Source organism: Coenobita brevimanus, chromosome 51, assembly GCF_032717465.1.
Source record: "Coenobita brevimanus isolate Jiangsu-jjx chromosome 51, ASM3271746v2, whole genome shotgun sequence".
Lineage (NCBI taxonomy): Eukaryota > Metazoa > Arthropoda > Malacostraca > Decapoda > Coenobitidae > Coenobita > Coenobita brevimanus.
In genome coordinates, this window is record NC_137004.1 from 38,054,151 (window position 1) to 38,072,003 (window position 17,853).

At 43.8% G+C, this 17,853-nt stretch overlaps 1 protein-coding gene across 1 annotated transcript in view; it reads left to right on the top strand.

Moving 5' to 3' along the window:
- Positions 1 to 17,853, top strand: part of LOC145400116 (uncharacterized) — an 84,337-nt gene that overhangs the window by 66,172 nt on the left and 312 nt on the right. Inside the window, exons 4-5 of the mRNA XM_080272627.1 lie at positions 16,127 to 16,447; positions 17,354 to 17,853. The exon at positions 17,354 to 17,853 is cut by the window's right edge and continues 312 nt beyond it. Of these exons, the coding sequence (XP_080128753.1) occupies positions 16,127 to 16,447; positions 17,354 to 17,853 (821 nt within the window). The remainder of the gene's footprint in view (positions 1 to 16,126; positions 16,448 to 17,353) is intronic.

Below are 17,853 nucleotides of genomic sequence, written 5' to 3' on the forward strand. Positions count from 1 at the left end.
GCATTTCTTTACTTTCATTCTCGTTAAAACTGGAAGCCTCTATTGAAAATGAAGACTTCAGGCTATAAATATCCTGTTTTGTATTCATCAGTATTTTCTCTTCTTTTCCTCAGTATTCCTGTCTTCCTTTTCCTCAACAGCTTGCCTTCTTTTCCTCTATATCTTGTTTTCTTTTCCTCGGTATCTTACTTTTTCTTCCTAATACGCTGTCTTCTTTCCGTCAGTCCAATAAGAAATGGAATACTAAGATTTACAGGATGCCAAGCGAGATGACGCATTACATTTGTGAGATTATTCTTAGGCTAATTTTCAGGTAAAGATGATAAATAAACATGGGCCTAATTTTCTACAGGTATGGAGCCACAATTACTGATAACCTTACGAGCAAAAACAATCACCCTTATAATTCACTCATAAGGACATCAGTACTTGTAGCTCCGTATCTCTTTTCCCTTTCTCACTGTCTCTTATCCAGTCTTTCGGCTTAGTCATATTTCTCTGGCTTACTTTCCCACTTTCCTTTTTCCTTTTTCCTTTTTCATGTGTTTTTCATTTCTCTATTTTTTGTTTCCTTTCCTCCCTTCCTTCATCTCTTCTCCTATCCTCAAAATCTCCCTCTTTCTTCCTTTATAATATTCAGTACATCATATTAATTTCTTTCCTCAAATTTCACCAGCTTACTCCTTCTCTTCCTCCTCTTTCATTTTCCATCTTTTCATCCGTTTCTTGCCTCCTTTTTTTCTGTATCTACCTACTTTCATCTCTTTTCCTATCCCCCATCTCCCTCTCTCTCTCTCTCTCTGCTTCTAACACCACTCCATTACTCCCACTGCCACCACTTCTTTTCCCCTCTCCCTCTCCCCTCGCTTCTCACTATACCTGTCTCTCTTTGGCAGTCCTTTCCCCTCTCTCACTTCATCTCTTCAGCCTCTGCCTTTACCTGCATTTCTCTCTCTCTCTCTCTCTCTCTCTCTCTCTGGTATTAACTGCTATAGAGCTAAATTTATTCCAATCATACGATGTTAATAGTGGCAGTATTAGGCTAACACTCTCAGACTCCTATGACTCACTCTCAAATAAGTACATTGCTAGAGTTGTTCCGACCATGAAAAGGGCGCTCATGCAGTCTATGGACAAGAATTTAACTCTTTATATATATCCTGCGTCGAGGCTGCATGGTGAGGAAGTGATGAGGAAATGAGAGAATGGAAGAGGAAATGAAGCAAAAGGGAAGGGAGGAAAGAATGAAAATGAAAAGAGAAGATGAGAGGAGAGGAAGTGGAAGAGAAGGGAGAAAGAGAAGTGGAAGAAAAGCAGAAAGAGAGGAAGGCAGAGGAGGAGAGGAAAAGGAAGGGAAGAGAGGAAATAGGGGGAAGAGAAGAGCGGAAGAGGAAGGGAAGAGAGGAAGAGGAAGGGAAGAGAGGAAGTAGGGAGAAGAGAAGAGGGGAAAAGGAAGGGAAGAGAGGAAGAAGAAGGGAGAGAGGAAGAGAGAGATGATGGGAAGAGAGGAAGAGGAAGGGAAGAGAGGAGCAAAAAGGAAGAAAATTGAGGTAAAGAGTAAAGTAAGGGAAGCTGCAATAAGGTTTTCCTAATATCATGCTTAAGTGATCTCCATCCGCCTTGCAAGAAAAAAGGAAGGGTTCGGGGGGGAGAGCTGGAGACCAAGGACGTATTATTAAACCTGACATCACCAAGCAAAAGGCAAGCACCAATTTCTGACATCATTACTGAAAAACATGGTGGAAAAAAAATCTTACTACCTCGTTATTGTCAGCGTAAAGTCAAATGAAATGCAGTCATGATATTTTCTATACTTACACTTTTTTAAATCTAACTATTATAAAGTAGGGGGGTCTATCAGTACACCTTCCCGCAGTAGTGATAGTACAGTATTCATAGCCTCAGGTTCATCCGAAACGTGAACCCATTTGACTGCAGGCTGAAACTGCCATCCTCCTTTCGGGGGATAGGGAGAGAGTTGAGGGGCATTTGTCTATGTGGCTCTCTGTTATTTTATTTTAATTTTTTTCTTGGAGTGAACAATCTTCCTTGCACCAAAAAATAGGGGAGCCGCAGAACTACCCCGCTATATCGAAGCGCCCGCATGAAGGCGTCCCTCTGCAGCCCCACACCCTGGCGTACACAGTTTTAATAATACGATAGCCAGTGCCTTGTCCGCCTCCCCCCTGGCCTCCGTCTTGCCAGGCCTTCCAATATTGCATCAGAGGAAGGGGAAGCCACACTGAGAAGCCAGGCGTGAAAATATTGCACGTGGGGCTATTGGATTTACAATTATGCATTTCACATATACTGCTTGAAATCTGACAAAGTGGAAAATCACTAAAAGTTAATTCATCTTTGCACATGCCTAGATAAGGTTAGGCAAGGTTAGGTTAGGTAAGGTAAGGTTAGGTTAGGTTAGGTTAGGTTAGGTTTGATTTGCCTTGGCTATATCTGGATGGGTAGTTTTAGCTTTTCACTTCCTAGAGTATTTAACACACAATGACTTCATACTTTACTCGCAACATTATCCGCTAACAAAAATGCATTGTAACTCATCTACTTCACACAGACAGTATGCTTCGTAATGCTATATATACCAATGGCCAGAAACCCGCGGCAACAGGCAGCAAATATATGAATAAAATCTAGACGAGAGGCAACACCAGGTCCACACACTTCCTCCCTCCTCGCCCCCTCCCTCTCCCACTCGCTGTCACCACTCCCACCAAACAAGTGACACCCAGCCTCCTCCATCATCTCACCTCTCTCTCTCTCTCTCTCTCTGTCTCTCTCTCTCTCTCTCCTACATAATTAAGCCCCCCACTTGATCATTAGACCTAAGTATATGTTCTAAAATCCTCCTAATGATGTTTATATTGAGTAGAGCCACGGTAGTCTCACGATAATTAATATATTTTCATTCTTTTATTATTATTATTATTATTATTATTATTATTTTTATTATTATTATTACTGCTGTTGTTCCAGTTGCTGTTGCAAGTATAAATGATTAACCATAATAATACCTAGAATGCACTAAGAGATCGCATACCTCCGCCAATGCCAATGCCAAGAAAAAGGATCCTGTTCCGGATCCGCCGAGATATTGTGTGGATTATATAGGACCAGGATCCTCTCCCAAATTGAATCAATTGTTCCTTGACCCATGGCCAACACTTCCACAAAATTTCATTGAAATTACTGAGAACTTTTAAAGATATCGTGTGGAAAACAAACAAACACAGGTGAATACATAACCTCCTCCAGCTTCGTTGGCGGAGGTAATAATAATAATAATAACAATAATAAACAGCATAGTCCCTAAAGATGTGCTCATATTTATCAACAGTGAAAAGGAAGGCCGGTGTTGATTTCCGCTGTACGGAAGTGTGTGTGTGTGTGTGTGTGTGTGTGTGTGTGTGTGTGTGTGTGTGTGTGTGTGTGTGTGTGTGTGTGTGTGTGTGTGTGTGTGTGTGTGTGTGTGTGTGTGTGTGTGTGTGTGTGTGTGTGTGTGTGTGTTTTAAAGCGACGAATTATTACGCTGTGTCACATTCAGCTACTCTCAGAAGATACAGAAACAACAGTGCGGGAACTGGAGCTTCGGGGACACATTTCGGACGGGGGGAAGGGGCTGACATAGCCTTCACCTACCCGTTAACGACAAGAGGTCCTATGCTGAAAAAAATCGTCTGAAGCGTATGACCTGAACGACAAGGATAATGAGTTCAGTTTGAGGACGTTATTTCTGATTTTATTCTAGCTGGGGAAAGAGAGAGAGAGAGAGAGAGAGAGAGAGAGAGAGAGAGACAGACAGACAGACAGACAGAACCCTAATAGCAAAGAGGTAAAATTAACGTGCACTACCCATCCCCTTCAATTCACAAAGTCTCTCAGTCTAAATATAAGTCACAGAAAGCAGCAAAAAATGAACTGAACTGAGCATTAACGACTGCCTACATCCCCAAGGAAATTCAGGAACAGCCCCACACAGCCAGAGCCCAGTGACATACCTCTGTGTAAATTACTATGATGATTAAGGAACATACAACAAGGCAAGATCTCTAACTTGCCTTCTGATTCTATACATATTTTTAGAGGGACTGAAATAAATAAAAAAATAAATAAAAAGTTTTGAGGTTTTAGCCCAAAGAACAATTGCATCGGCTGAAGTGAATTGGTGAAAAAACAAAACAATGGCAAAACAATGAAAAGTTTTTGGAAGAGAGACGAAACTGAACGAACAGCAGGTCTCCCAAGCACTGTGTGGAGACCTAGCTACTCCATCGGAATGAAGAGGTTGTCTTTCACAGCACGCAGGGAATAGGTGGAGTAGTAGTCTTTCTCCCTCGCCACCAGGGACTCAATAGGCGACAAACAAGAGAAATTTTAAATCGTCATACAAAGGGAAGGGAGGTACAGGCGTGAGTGTCTTGTCCCGTGCATAATAAAGTGGCCGCTGGGAGAGGCTCGTGATAGTGGCAGAGTGTGTTACATGGGCTCGTAGTCTCGTAGGGCAAGAAGACACCGTAACACCTCTTCCTTAACGATTTATTTTCCAAACCTCCCATTAACAGCTTTTTTTTTTTTTTAACTTATATCATTTCAATGTCGATGTATATTGCATGAAAAATACACAAGAATACAGTAACGGAGCAGAATCAGAAATCAACCGGTAAGGAATGGGTGTTAGTAAGCTTCCTAACAGCGCGAGAATACCGCCCATGGGTTCGTATCCCCGTCGGTTGAAGAAGCTCCCTGACATCTATTCCTTAGCGATTTATTTTTGGACATGGCTGGTTAATAGTCTTTTGTCCGTTAATTTTAATCAATCGTGTCAGCCAACTTGGACTCATTTACGCCATTTCAACCAGGAAATAAAAGCAAGAAGATATACCCGTGTGTTATTTTCATCTACTGTTTAATGTGTGTGGAATACAGGATTGTTGGACCAAAGGGAAAGGACTCTCAACTAAATCTAGACTCGGGGACTTGGAAAATAAATGAATGAATGAATAACTAGGTAATAATAATAATAATAATAATAATAATAGTAGTAGTAATAATCTGGCCTTTTGTTTCTCAGAAGCGGCATCTCCTCCAAAAGAATGCACAAGCCCTCGGAAAACGCCAGCACCTTTCCAAGTTATGACATTACCCATAAATAAATAAATAAGTAAATAAGTAAATAAATAATGGAAAAGGGGAAGCCCAGTCCCTCAGGTATCGCAGAAAAATAAAATAAATTGGGGAGAGAAGATTATATGAGAGTGGAGGAAGGCAGACGGTACGCCGGGTTTGTGCACTCCCCCAGGGTGCTGTTAGGACGCATGAACCCCACACACCACACCACACCACACCACACTATACTACACCACACTATACTACACCACACCAAACCACGCAATTTCACACCACACCACACCACAACAACACACACATCACACTGTACCTCACCATTTTACAGCATACAACACCACACCACATTACACCACACCAAACCATACCAGGCCATGCCATTACTCACCACACCACACCACAACACACCACACCACACCACAACACACCACACCACACAACCCTCCCACACCTCACACCCTCTCACCAACCCTCCCTCCATCCTTTCTGTATTCTTTATCTTAACCCTTACTCTGATCCGTATATCTCAAAGCCAATGTTATCACGGTATGTAAGTTTTATTTCATTTTCAATACTATAAAAACACTTGTATGTGACTGCAAACACTTCGCTCACTTGATTACTTTTTAATTCTTTATGTTTTTTTATGGCAGTGATTAACATGGAAATTAATATCGGTACACCACCACCACAACCACCACCATCAACATCATCATCATCATCATCATCATCATCATCCTCACTACCACCACCATTACCTTCATCATAATCATCACACCATTACCATCATCATCATCATCATCATCATCACTACCACCACCATTACCTTCATCATAATCATCACACCATTACCATCATCATCATCATCACCACACAATCCTCTCTCTCTCTCTCTCTCTCTCTCTCACTCTAGCTGTGCATAGGTATTACATTTCTTTCACCTTAACATGGCTCAGATTTTCGTCCTTATGCAACTTATTTCCCGAAGCTCCATGCCAGAATAAGACAATACTACGGCACCACATCCTTTCCATTGCACTTCGTCGTGACTAGCACGAATACTACGGTTCTGCATCTCTTCCACAGAACTTCTTAATGACTAGCACTATATTCTTGTGTTCATCTCTTGTTGCAACTCAGTATTCAGGAGAGTCAGGTGTCAATTTTAGGCCAAGTTAAAGTGAAAAAGGTAATGACGACAGAGAGAGAGAGAGAGAGAGAGAGAGAGAGAGAGAGAGAGAGAGAAAACACGCAACAATCTGAGTCACCAAAACAATTCCCAGCTTAAATTAAATCATCTGCCCATAAGGTTTCCACGCACCCCAATCTCCCCAATTTCCACCCCCCCAGCTCCCAACCCCATTCCCCTACCTACCCCCTCCCCTTCCCCTCAACCCCTACCTCCCACCACCTACCTTTCCCCCAACTCCCTGACAACACCCCTCCCCCACTCATCCAACCCCAATGTCTCTCTCTTTACTGTCACATCCTACCCCCTTCCCCAGCTACCATCCCATCCCATCCTTCCAAATCCCATCCCGGTCCCTAACTCTCTCATCCCACCCCCTCCTCCAACTCCCACCATCACCCCAACACACACACACACACACACACACACACACACACACACACACACACACACACAGGGCGACAGAATCCAACCCACCACGACAAAACCGAAATGCATAAAAAAAAAAGGCACTCCAACCCAATAACCAAACACAACAGCATTCATACATACAAAGACAAAAACATACAGCCAAAATACATACACAAAAATACAATAAAACACACAAAGAAAACACAGCAAGAGTATCCATTTAACCATGACAAAAACTGAAACGCACCCGATGCAAAAACAGCTTCAAACGAATGACCCGCCACGAAAGCATGCATCTAGGCTGAAACAAAAACGTACAAATAAAACACAGAACAAACACATCGCGAGAATGTCCATTTCACCGCGACCAAACCGGAACGGCATCACACACACACACACACACACACACACACACACACACACACACACACACACACACACACACACACACACACACACACACACACACACACACACACACACAAGCCAACCTAATGACCCAACACAAAGGCACTCGATAAACGATACGGTGGTGCTAGAGAGAGAGAGAGAGAGAGAGAGAGAGAGAGAGAGAGACCTTCACGTGGTTGCACCGATATAACTGGGCGGCTTCACTGCCTCACTATGCAAACGTACCTCGACTACCTCCCTATCCCCCGAAAGGAAGATGGTGGACAGCAAGCGGAGGATCACTTAAGCCTGCAGTCCACCGGGTTCACGATTCTGATGAGCCAGGGACCAAAATACCACCACCACCACCACCATCACCAATAACATCACCACCACCACCACCATTACCAATAACACCATCACCACCAACACCAAAACCACCACCATCACCATCACCAAAACTTTCACCACCACCACCAACAACAACAACAACACTAACACCACCACCACCACCACCAACACCACCATCACCACTAACATTAACAACAACGAAAAACAACAATAACAAAAAGACACCATCCACTCAGGGTGCCAAGTTCGCCTGCTCATCCACTGTCGTCTTCAAGCTTAAGGTGCTACTCTATGTGACTTGGGGGACCGTAACGCTTTCTAATCTGCGATTTAATCTGTATATACTAACTCATTATCTTCTTGTACCTTACTGATGCAAATTATATCTATATCAAAATTATATAAATGAGTGTTGAGATATTAGCAAAATAAATCACTACGGAAGAGGAGTACAAAGGAGAGCAAACAGGAACAGACCTAGTAATCCTTTGGAGGCTGCTTGTTACAATGATGATTAAGACTATGGTATCTAATTCTATGAGAGGATGATAAGGGCCAGGATTCTAGTTGGTTGAGGAATCTCCCTAGCACGTTTTTCCTGAGAGATTTGTTTGGTTTAATACACCTTACTGTCTTCTGTGTTCCATAAATCTTTCCAACACCGCCATACTCTTCATAAATAACGTACGAAAGTATATATTAAGCAGCCATATCCAAAAATAAATCGCCAAGGAAGAGACGTTAGGGAGCTTCCTTAACCGACGAGACTACGAGTCAAGGAGAGCGAAGTAAAACGGAGCAATGAAGCCTCTACGCCACACACACACACACACACACACACACACACACACACACACACACACACACACACACACACACACACACACACACACACACACACACACACACACACACACACACACACACACACACACACACACACGTCCTTCGGGCATATCCGTCACTTTTCTCTCTGACTCATCATGTCAAAAAGAATCGTCTATGGGCAGAGAAACATACCAAGACTCTCTCAGCTTATTAAGATTGGCAGCAGAGGAAGGTAAGAAGACAGCAGAGGAAAGTGAGAAGACAGCAGAGGAAAGTGAGAAGACAGCAGAGGAACGTGAGAAGACAGCAATGTATGAAGAAGACAGCAGAGGAAAGTGAGTAGAAGACAGCAGTGGAAAGTGAGATGAAGATGAGAAGAAACATTACTCGAATTGTGTCTCCGGATGTACAGATGACTTTACAATTTCGTGGTACAGTGGTTGCCACATAATGAAAGCTATGACACCAGTTATGAGTCTGTAAGTCATAAGATATTTAACCGAAAAGCCTGTAATAACCACTTTATACTGATCACACTATGGATCTATATAATAATGAAGTGCTGTTTGTCTGTGTGAGGGTTTATTCAGTTACTCCTCCTAGACGCATGGGCCGATTTTGATGAAACTTTGCAGTAACACTTCTTAGGGCCCCAGATTTTAGTGTAAACATCTATGATTTAAAAATTCCCCAAAATATTTGTGAAATTATTATAGTTACCACTTATTAGTTTGTATTCTGTAACGGAACCAACAATGCCACGACCATTTTCTTCAAGCCTTATCGCATACGAGTTTATTCATACATACTTATTTCGAAGTTCCAAATTATAAACAAGTGGTGACGTACCAAACAAGCGCAGGCCAACGTAGACGACCTGACGCGAGTTTACTTAAAGCAATTCCTTCTATCTATAAAAGCTGATAATTTAAGCTTCCAGATCAAAAATGTCTGAACTCAACCGTACATAGCTACAATACACACGTCAGCAATCGTGTACTTACGTCATGAGTGTGTGAAGATCTGACGGTGGTGTTGAGAGAGGGCGAGACTGCTTCGAATCCCCCTCTTAACTCTCCTCTCCTCCTTCCTCCCTCCCTTCATCACGACACTCCTGCAGGGAACAACACAATAGACCTCAGTTCGTCCACCTTCACTTGGCCTACTTACGTCCTTCTGCTGCTTATTTTCCTTAGCTCTGTGGCATAATAAGGCAGTACTATGACTTTACAGCCATTGTATTACACTTTTTCGTGAATATTTTTCTAGTGTTAACCTCTTGCTACAGCCCAAATGGAGATGACAAATTTAAGCTAAACTAAAATAGACGGACTACAGTAACGACTGACACGAAATAATTAATGGACAGACAGGGCTTGCTTCTCTCTCTCTCTCTCTCAACTTTTTCATCCAACCGGTATTTTCAATTGGGGGAAACTAGTTAACCAAGTTTAGCAATGGAACTTTTATGTGCAATCATTTTTTTTTATTCACTTTCGGCTTAATTGCAAAACAGGACATAAAAATTACATACAACAAGGATTCAGTGCATAAGTTTTTGACAATCATTCACCCCAAAATATTTCATTCGTATTAGCCTCATTCCATACACGCCTCTCACCCCCCCTTTGATGGCCAGACCTCTTGGATTCAAACACCCCTTTCACACCACCCTTCGTGCTCCACCTTGGCAAAAACACGGGTAGAATAATACGCAAAAAAAAATAAATAAGGAAAGATGGAGTGATTAATACGAAATATATCCAGGAAGTAACGTGATGGGGACAGAGTGGGAAAATGGAGGGAGGGAAATGTATCTTTGGATGGTCAACACTCTTCCTATGACTCACTATCAGCTAAATAATCGTCTGGGATCAGGTAGTACTGAATATCTACGCTGTCCTGACCATGAGGGGGGTTAAAGGTACCAGTATAAAGTTTGCTGGCTCCCAAGACGCACTATCAACTGAGGAAAACCGTCTGATGTTAGAGGAAAAGCGAGAGTAGGCGTGCCCATGAGGGGGTTATTAATCTAGGAGTGGAAGTGTGTTGCCTGTGTGGTGGAGATAGCAGGCAGGGAGGGAGAAGGAGTTAAAGAAGAACAAACAGTGACTGAGTGCGTGAGAGCAGAGGTGTGTGTGTGTGTGTGTGTGTGTGTGTGTGTGTGTGTGTGTGTGTGTGTGTGTGTGTGTGTGTGTGTGTGTGTGTGTGTGTGTGTGTGTGTGTGTGTGTGTGTGTGTGTGTGTGTGTGTGTGTGTGTGTGTGTGTGTGTGTGTGTGTGTGTGTGTGTGTGTGTGTGTGTGTGTGTGTGTGTGTGTGTGTGTGTGTGTGTGTGTGTGTGTGTGTGTGTGTGTGTGTGTGTGTGTGTGTGTGTGTGTGTGTGTGTGTGTGTGTGTGTGTGTGTGTGTGTGTGTGTGTGTGTGTGTGTGTGTGTGTGGAGAGAGAGAGAGAGAGAGAGAGAGAGAAAGAGAGAATAACACATCAGAGCCTGTACAGTCCCCCATTTTACCACACCTAACACTGATGGTGGACACAGTATAATGACGCCTTTATCTTTTTCCCTATTTTTCCTGTAACAAAACGATTTATCAGGCAATGGCTCAATGAAAACTGTTCCTAATTCTCTCAGTCCTATTAAATTTCCCCTAAACTGAATAAAATTGTATAAGGTGAAGAAAATACATCATGAGGCGCTAGTCCACGGTGCTCAAAGCCTTTTACCTGGAAGAAATAAGGTCACTTCATCAATCAGGTTACCATAGTTACATTCCCCAGGTGTTTACTCAAGTGCACATTTACCTACCTGCCCACAAAAGGAGAATGGGCAACTATGTGAAAGGCGCCACTACATCACACACACACACACACACACACACACACACACACACACACACACACACACACACACACACGCACGCACGCACGCACGCACGCAACCACGCCCAGACCATCATTCCGGTATAAATGTTTTTTCCCAGCTCTCAAAAGCGCGCGTCCTCACAAAATCCGCCACACATATATCACTGCCTGGTTCGTCTAAAGCATTTACTCTCTCTCTCTCTCTCTCTCTCTCTCTCTCTCTCTCTCTCTCTCTCTCTTGAATACCGAGTTCTAACACGACTGACACAAGAACATGAAGCAAGTTAGGAAGCACTCTTTCGGCCTGATAAACCACGTGAAATAAGATACAAAAGGCCGAAAAGCTGGGCCAAGTTTAGGTGAAATGAATATAGTAGTTAATTTGCACTACAGATTTCTCTACGTAACTTAACCCTCTCACTGTCGGGGCAACTCTAGTCTTTTACTTCAACGTCATACGATTCAATCAACTGTCTGTGAGTGTTAAGAGATTTATTTGTTCAATATTTCGTAACTTTACCCTCCCATGCTCGGAAGAACTCTACATCAGAAATGTTTACCCAACTTCCACTGCCACACCCACGCCCACACCAGCCGACTGTGCCAACCCTGCAACACATAAGTTCCTTCTATTCGTGCTGTCAGTTTGGTGTTTTTCCGTGTATAGTTTCCGAAGTGCGTGTTTTGAGGAAGAGAGTAAAAGACATCAAAGTGAACACAGCTCTTTGCCCAGATGACAATGTGTAGGGTTTCTCTCTCTCTCTCTCTCTCTCTCTCTCTCTCTCTCTCTCTCTCTGGTGTGTGTGTGTGTGTGTGTGTGTCGGGGCGGGTGAAGACACATAAGCACCCCGTTTGAAGTCGTGAAGGGGCGGGTGGTTAGAAGGGAGGGGGGCTGAAGGTGAGGGGCAGGCGCACAAAGAAGATGAAACGAAAAAAAATAAAAAAAACTTGTGAGAGGAGGGAAAACCACATGAAAACTCGGTGAAAACACTGAGCATCGTTAGCGCGTAGTTTTTGTAAAGACGTCCTCTCTTGAAAACGTTAGCCATCTTCACTACCAGCAGTCCTCTTTATTTACTATCATACATGTCTTTCATTATTCATTCGTCCTCTCTTTTTATGCATCATTCCCGCTCCATACTACATCACGAGGCGCTGATGAGGAGCCTACACCTGGGGCACCTGTAGCATCCACCTGGGAGACACACCTCCTAACATATCCCTGCACCTCGCCGTGGGAAGGATCTTGGTCCTACCCGGGTGAGGCGCTGTCTACCACAAGGGAACAACGGATCCCTACTCGGTGTATGCACTGTGCTGTTTTTGTAGGACGGCCCCACAGAAGCAGTTATTGAAATGTGGACGACGGGTCTGCTCAGTCACACTGACCAAAGTTAAGCCACAACACCAACAACCACCAAAAACAATAAAAACAGAAACAAAAACAATTCCATCACAACACAACAGCAATATCGCAATACTCTAACTTGACAAACACCTCTAACCCCTTTAAGTTTGACTGACGGCCAAGTGTAGTCAGATACAGGACTGATTTAACTAACAACCAAGGAGACTCATAACTAACGCTCACCGAATATCATACAGCCACGACCTAGTACTGACGCTGGGAGAATGGCCCAGTTCCGTCAGGTGAAAACAAAATGAGGAAGTAAGCTGCGTCAATGAGAACATGAATCACTGCAGACGAGGGCTAGCAGCACAACGAGGTCCACCCCGGGATAACACTGGCCTGCCTTATCTATTTAGGGGATCTAGTGATTTCGCAACACTTCTTCCTTAGCAAGTTATTCTGCACATTACACCTGAATTTTCTCTTTTATACTACTGAGGCAAACACTGTTGGGGATTAGGAAGGAACCTGAGGAGCGTATGTAGAACCAGATAATGGAGTCGCCCAGTATCGGTGCCACCACGTGAAGGCGTCCCTCCCCAACACCCCGGCTATTGTAAATGAAAGCTTTAATATGAAAGGAAATTTTGTAATAATTTGTATGGCCATATACGACGTAGGAGTAGTTACCCTCATATATTTTAACATTTACATATATATATATATATATATATATATATATATATATATATATATATATATATATATATATATATATATATATATACTCTGGGCATAGATCTGACGGTTCGTTCCCTGAGGCCTAGCACTCTTCCTACGCGTCATACTTCTTCACATAACCCCATTTCGGCGCCAATACCCACTGCCTATATTGAATACATGCTAAGGCTCTCTCATTCGGTACTGGTGCGATGATAACAGCCGGGATGTTTATATGACAAACCAATGGGTCTCGCAGAGGATCTGTACAATCACTTTCAGCCAAATTTAAATACTCAAACTGTTCCTTCTCCCTGTTTGCAATTACCTTACATCGTTTTAAACATCAGTCCACTTCTCTAGCCACTTCGCCACCACCTAAATTCTGGAAAATATTCATGTTCACTGCCTGTCCGACTCTCACGTCTCAAAGTAATAAAAATAAGAATAAATATAACAATAAATAAATTCGAAAAACGTCCTACGACAAAAGTTTTGTGAACCACGATAACCTGACTTCGTGCCCCCAACGCCACGCAGGGCATTATATGGGATCTGATGTTGTCGTTGCAGGAGAGAGAGAGAGAGAGAGAGACAGAGAGAGACAGACAGACAGACAGACAGACAGACAGACAGAATGGAAAATATCTGCTAATTTCTTTAACTACATGTGCGTGTGTGTGTGTGTGTGTGTGTGTGTGTGTGTGTGTGTGTGTGTGTGTGTGTGTGTGTGTGTGTGTGTGTGTGTGTGTGTGTGTGTGTGTGTGTGAGAGAGAGAGAGAGAGAGAGAGAGAGAGAGAGAAGGAATTATCTACTAATTTCTTTAACTGCACTGACACACTTTATCAATTACTGCTGCCACCAGAGGAATTTACTTCAACTCTGAGGGGCCATTTAGAGCCAGCGTAGGCAGACAGAGCCTTTATTACTCCCTCACTAATAAAGATACAGCATTTCCAAAGTCTAGTAAAATACATCTGGAGGCAGCAAGAGTAAACAAAATAAAATATATACATCTTTTTGGTCAAGAGGAAGTGCGAATGTTTACAAAGTTAGCAAGTACAAGAGACCTATTCTATAAACATTATTGAATTTACGAATAGTGTTGTAAATTGCAGTCAGACGATAAGAAATAAAAATAATTATTGTAGTAATGAGGCTAATCACTTGACTTCATTGCTGTTTTATTATCTACTATTACTACTATTACAGGGCAATTTTATTCAGCTTTGTAGAGACTTTTTCAGACTGAGGGAGTGAATTACAGCCTTCATTAACCCTTTCAGTACTATAGGTCCGCCCTAACTTATCACACACACACACACACACACACACACACACACACACACACACACACACGAACACACACACACACACGAACACACACACACACACACACACACGAACACACACACACACACGAACACACACACACACACACACACACACACACACACACACACACACACACACACACACGTCGAGGGGAGGCCAGGGAAATATTTTGAGATCCTGTAAGTTTTCCGCTAAAATTCCTCCGACCAAATCGACACATGAGGGAAGTTTGGTGACGTTGCCATGGTAACCCAGTGTCCGGCATGATTAAGGGAAGAGGTGTACAGTGTGGGAGGGGGGAGGAGGGGGTAGGAGGAAGGAATTTAAGTACCACACGCCTGTATATCCTCATCTTATTCCCTTTTCTGACCAAAGATAATCTGACTTATGACTTGTTTTTTCCTTGTTACTGGCATATAACTATGATCAAATCTACACACACACACACACACACACACACACACACACACACACACACACACACAAACACTGATAAAAACACAAATCTTTCCAAAACCTGAAGATGGCATGACGTAGAATCTCAGGGCCGGGTCGACAAACTTTCAAAATATACTCGCTACATCCATCTCCCAATCTTTCCAACTATGATGAGCCAAGATATTTCATTTTTCTCAATTTTGCAAGATAATTTTAAAAGTTAACCATGTAAGTCTGTCAGTTAAGTAATGTAATAAAATAATGTAACAATATAACAAAATAATCTGATAAAATAATGTAATAATATAATACAGATACAGACATATCTAGGGTTACATGTTATTATATTTCAGGTCGGATGTTGTCAATCAATAATATTAACTACTCCTACCAGGCAGTTTTGAAAATATTAATGGATCTTTCGCTACGTGCCTTGTTAAAAATCACAGTACTAATGAGCAGCTACTGTGTGTGTGTGTGTGTGTGTGTGTGTGTGTGTGTGTGTGTGTGTGTGTGTGTGTGTGTGTGTGTGTGTGTGTGTGTGTGTGTGTGTGTGTGTGTGTGTGTGTGTGTGTGTGTGTGTGTGTGTGTGTGTGTGTGTGTGTGTGTGTGTGTGTGTGTGTGTGTGTGTGTGTGTGTGTGTGTGTGTGTGTGTGTGTGTGTGTGTGTGTGTGTGTGTGTGTGTGTGTGTGTGTGTGTGTGTGTGTGTGTGTGTGTGTGTGTGTGTGTGTGTGTGTGTGTGTGTGTGTGTGTGTGTGTGTGTGTGTGTGTGTGTGTGTGTGTGTGTGTGTGTGTGTGTGTGTGTGTGTGTGTGTGTGTGTGTGTGTGTGTGTGTGTGTGTGTGTGTGTGTGTGTGTGTGTGTGTGTGTGTGTGTGTGTGTGTGTGTGTGTGTGTGTGTGTGTGTGTGTGTGTGTGTGTGTGTGTGTGTGTGTGTGTGTGTGTGTGTGTGTGTGTGTGTGTGTGTGTGTGTGTGTTGCACCGAGATCAAGGACCGGCAAGAGGGGTTCGAAACAGTGGGGGACCAGTTGTTGTGATCTGTAAAGTATCCATCTACCAATCGAACTATCTAATCTATATATCTATCTACTTACCGATGTATCTATCTATCCCCCAGGAGCACGCCCGTCTGGTGGTGGAGCGCCCCGAGATTAAGGACCAGCAAGCGGGGTTCGAAGCTTTGGGGGGCCGGTGCGAATCCTGCGGCACGTGCACCGAGGACAGCTGCCTACGAAAACTGGGTCTGGAGCACGAGGACGGGTCTCGCTCCCCCTCCAGCATCTCTCCCAAGGCCGAGAAGATGTACTGCTTCTTCGAAAAGTCTCTCTCGCTCGTCAGTTCGTCTCCTACGCGTTTCGGTGGGCATCTGGCGGTTCGGGAGAAGAGGAGTCATTCGCTGGCCACTCCTGCTGCTATGGCTAATGTGGCACAGTTTCAGGTATGGAAACTCCTCTCTCTCTCTCTCTCTCTCTCTCTCTCTCTCTCAACACGACTTAGCACAGTTTCAGGTAAGAGAAACAGGGAAGTGCTGGAGTGACGTGGGGCCTTTTGAGGAACTACTTGTGCTTGTAACTCCTTGTAAGTCTCTCTCTCTCTCTTTCTCTCTCAACACGCCTACCTCATCTGCCACCAATATTACACCATCTCTATCTATCTATCCACGCATCTATCTAAACCCTAACGCCATCATCTCGGAGGGGGTGGCCAGAGACAAAACAGTTCTGCCACCCTGTCCTGTGCCATCAAGCTGTCCTTCCTCCACCTCACACCTCCCTCGTTCATCACTCTCCACCCCATCCTTCCGCCTCTTCCTCGGTCTCCCTCTCCCACCCATACCCTACACCAGAAAAAAAAAAAATGCATCCCTCCACATCTTCCTCGAGCTCTCCCCTCCCTCCCAGAAAAAAAAAAAACTAGAATCATGCTTGGCCCACAACACTCCAGAATTGCTTTTAAAAATGCCTAAAATCTCTAAAATATTGTGGTAAATTGATGAAAAAAATCTCTGGAAATTCGCTTTTTCATAGCGCTAGCCATAAAAATTTAATAATTGAGGGACTAAATAATGCTGGTTAATGCTTCCTCTGTCATGTTTTTTTTTTTTTAGTTCCTTGCTTCTTGAACCCTATTTCACTACATCTTTGGGTGGCGAAGAGAAAGAGGCAGAATGATGTTGACAATGATGATCCTGATGATGATGAGGAGGAGGAGGAGGAGTAAGAAGAATAAGAAGAGGTCAATGAATTTATGATGATGGTTAGGAGAAGGAAGAGGAGGTTAATTAATGTGAATCTCTCTCCATCTGGTGCCCAAATCGCTAACCTGGCCACCTTGGTACTTTCAGGAGCTGCACACCCTCCACGCACAGAACCACCTCCTCCGCACCGTCAACATGGCCGCCTCCAATGCCGTCCTCTCCCGCATCTCAGCCCGCCTCAGAGCCGTCACCTCCACCACCCAGCAGGAGTCCGTTGAGGAGGTGGACGAGGAGGTGGAGCGACAGGCCTCCTCCACCCACCACCACCACCACCACCACCAGGAGACACCCACCGGCAAGGCACACAAAGCCCACAAACCCAGCAAGCCCTTCCAAACCCAGTCAAGCCAGGCACCAACAGAGGGAAATGATGAAAGTAATGATGGTTTGGATTCTCGCCACACACCGGACACCGCCGCCGCATCACCAGAGTCCGCCTCCCATCCTGATACAGCCGAAAAAGCTGATATCAAGCCAGACGCGCTGAATTTGACAGGACTACAAGGTGAGCGGAGTGGGAAGGGTGAGGGAGAGGGTGGTGGTGAGGGTGACACAGAGCTGCAGAGCCTCGGGAAGGGTGTAGGTGT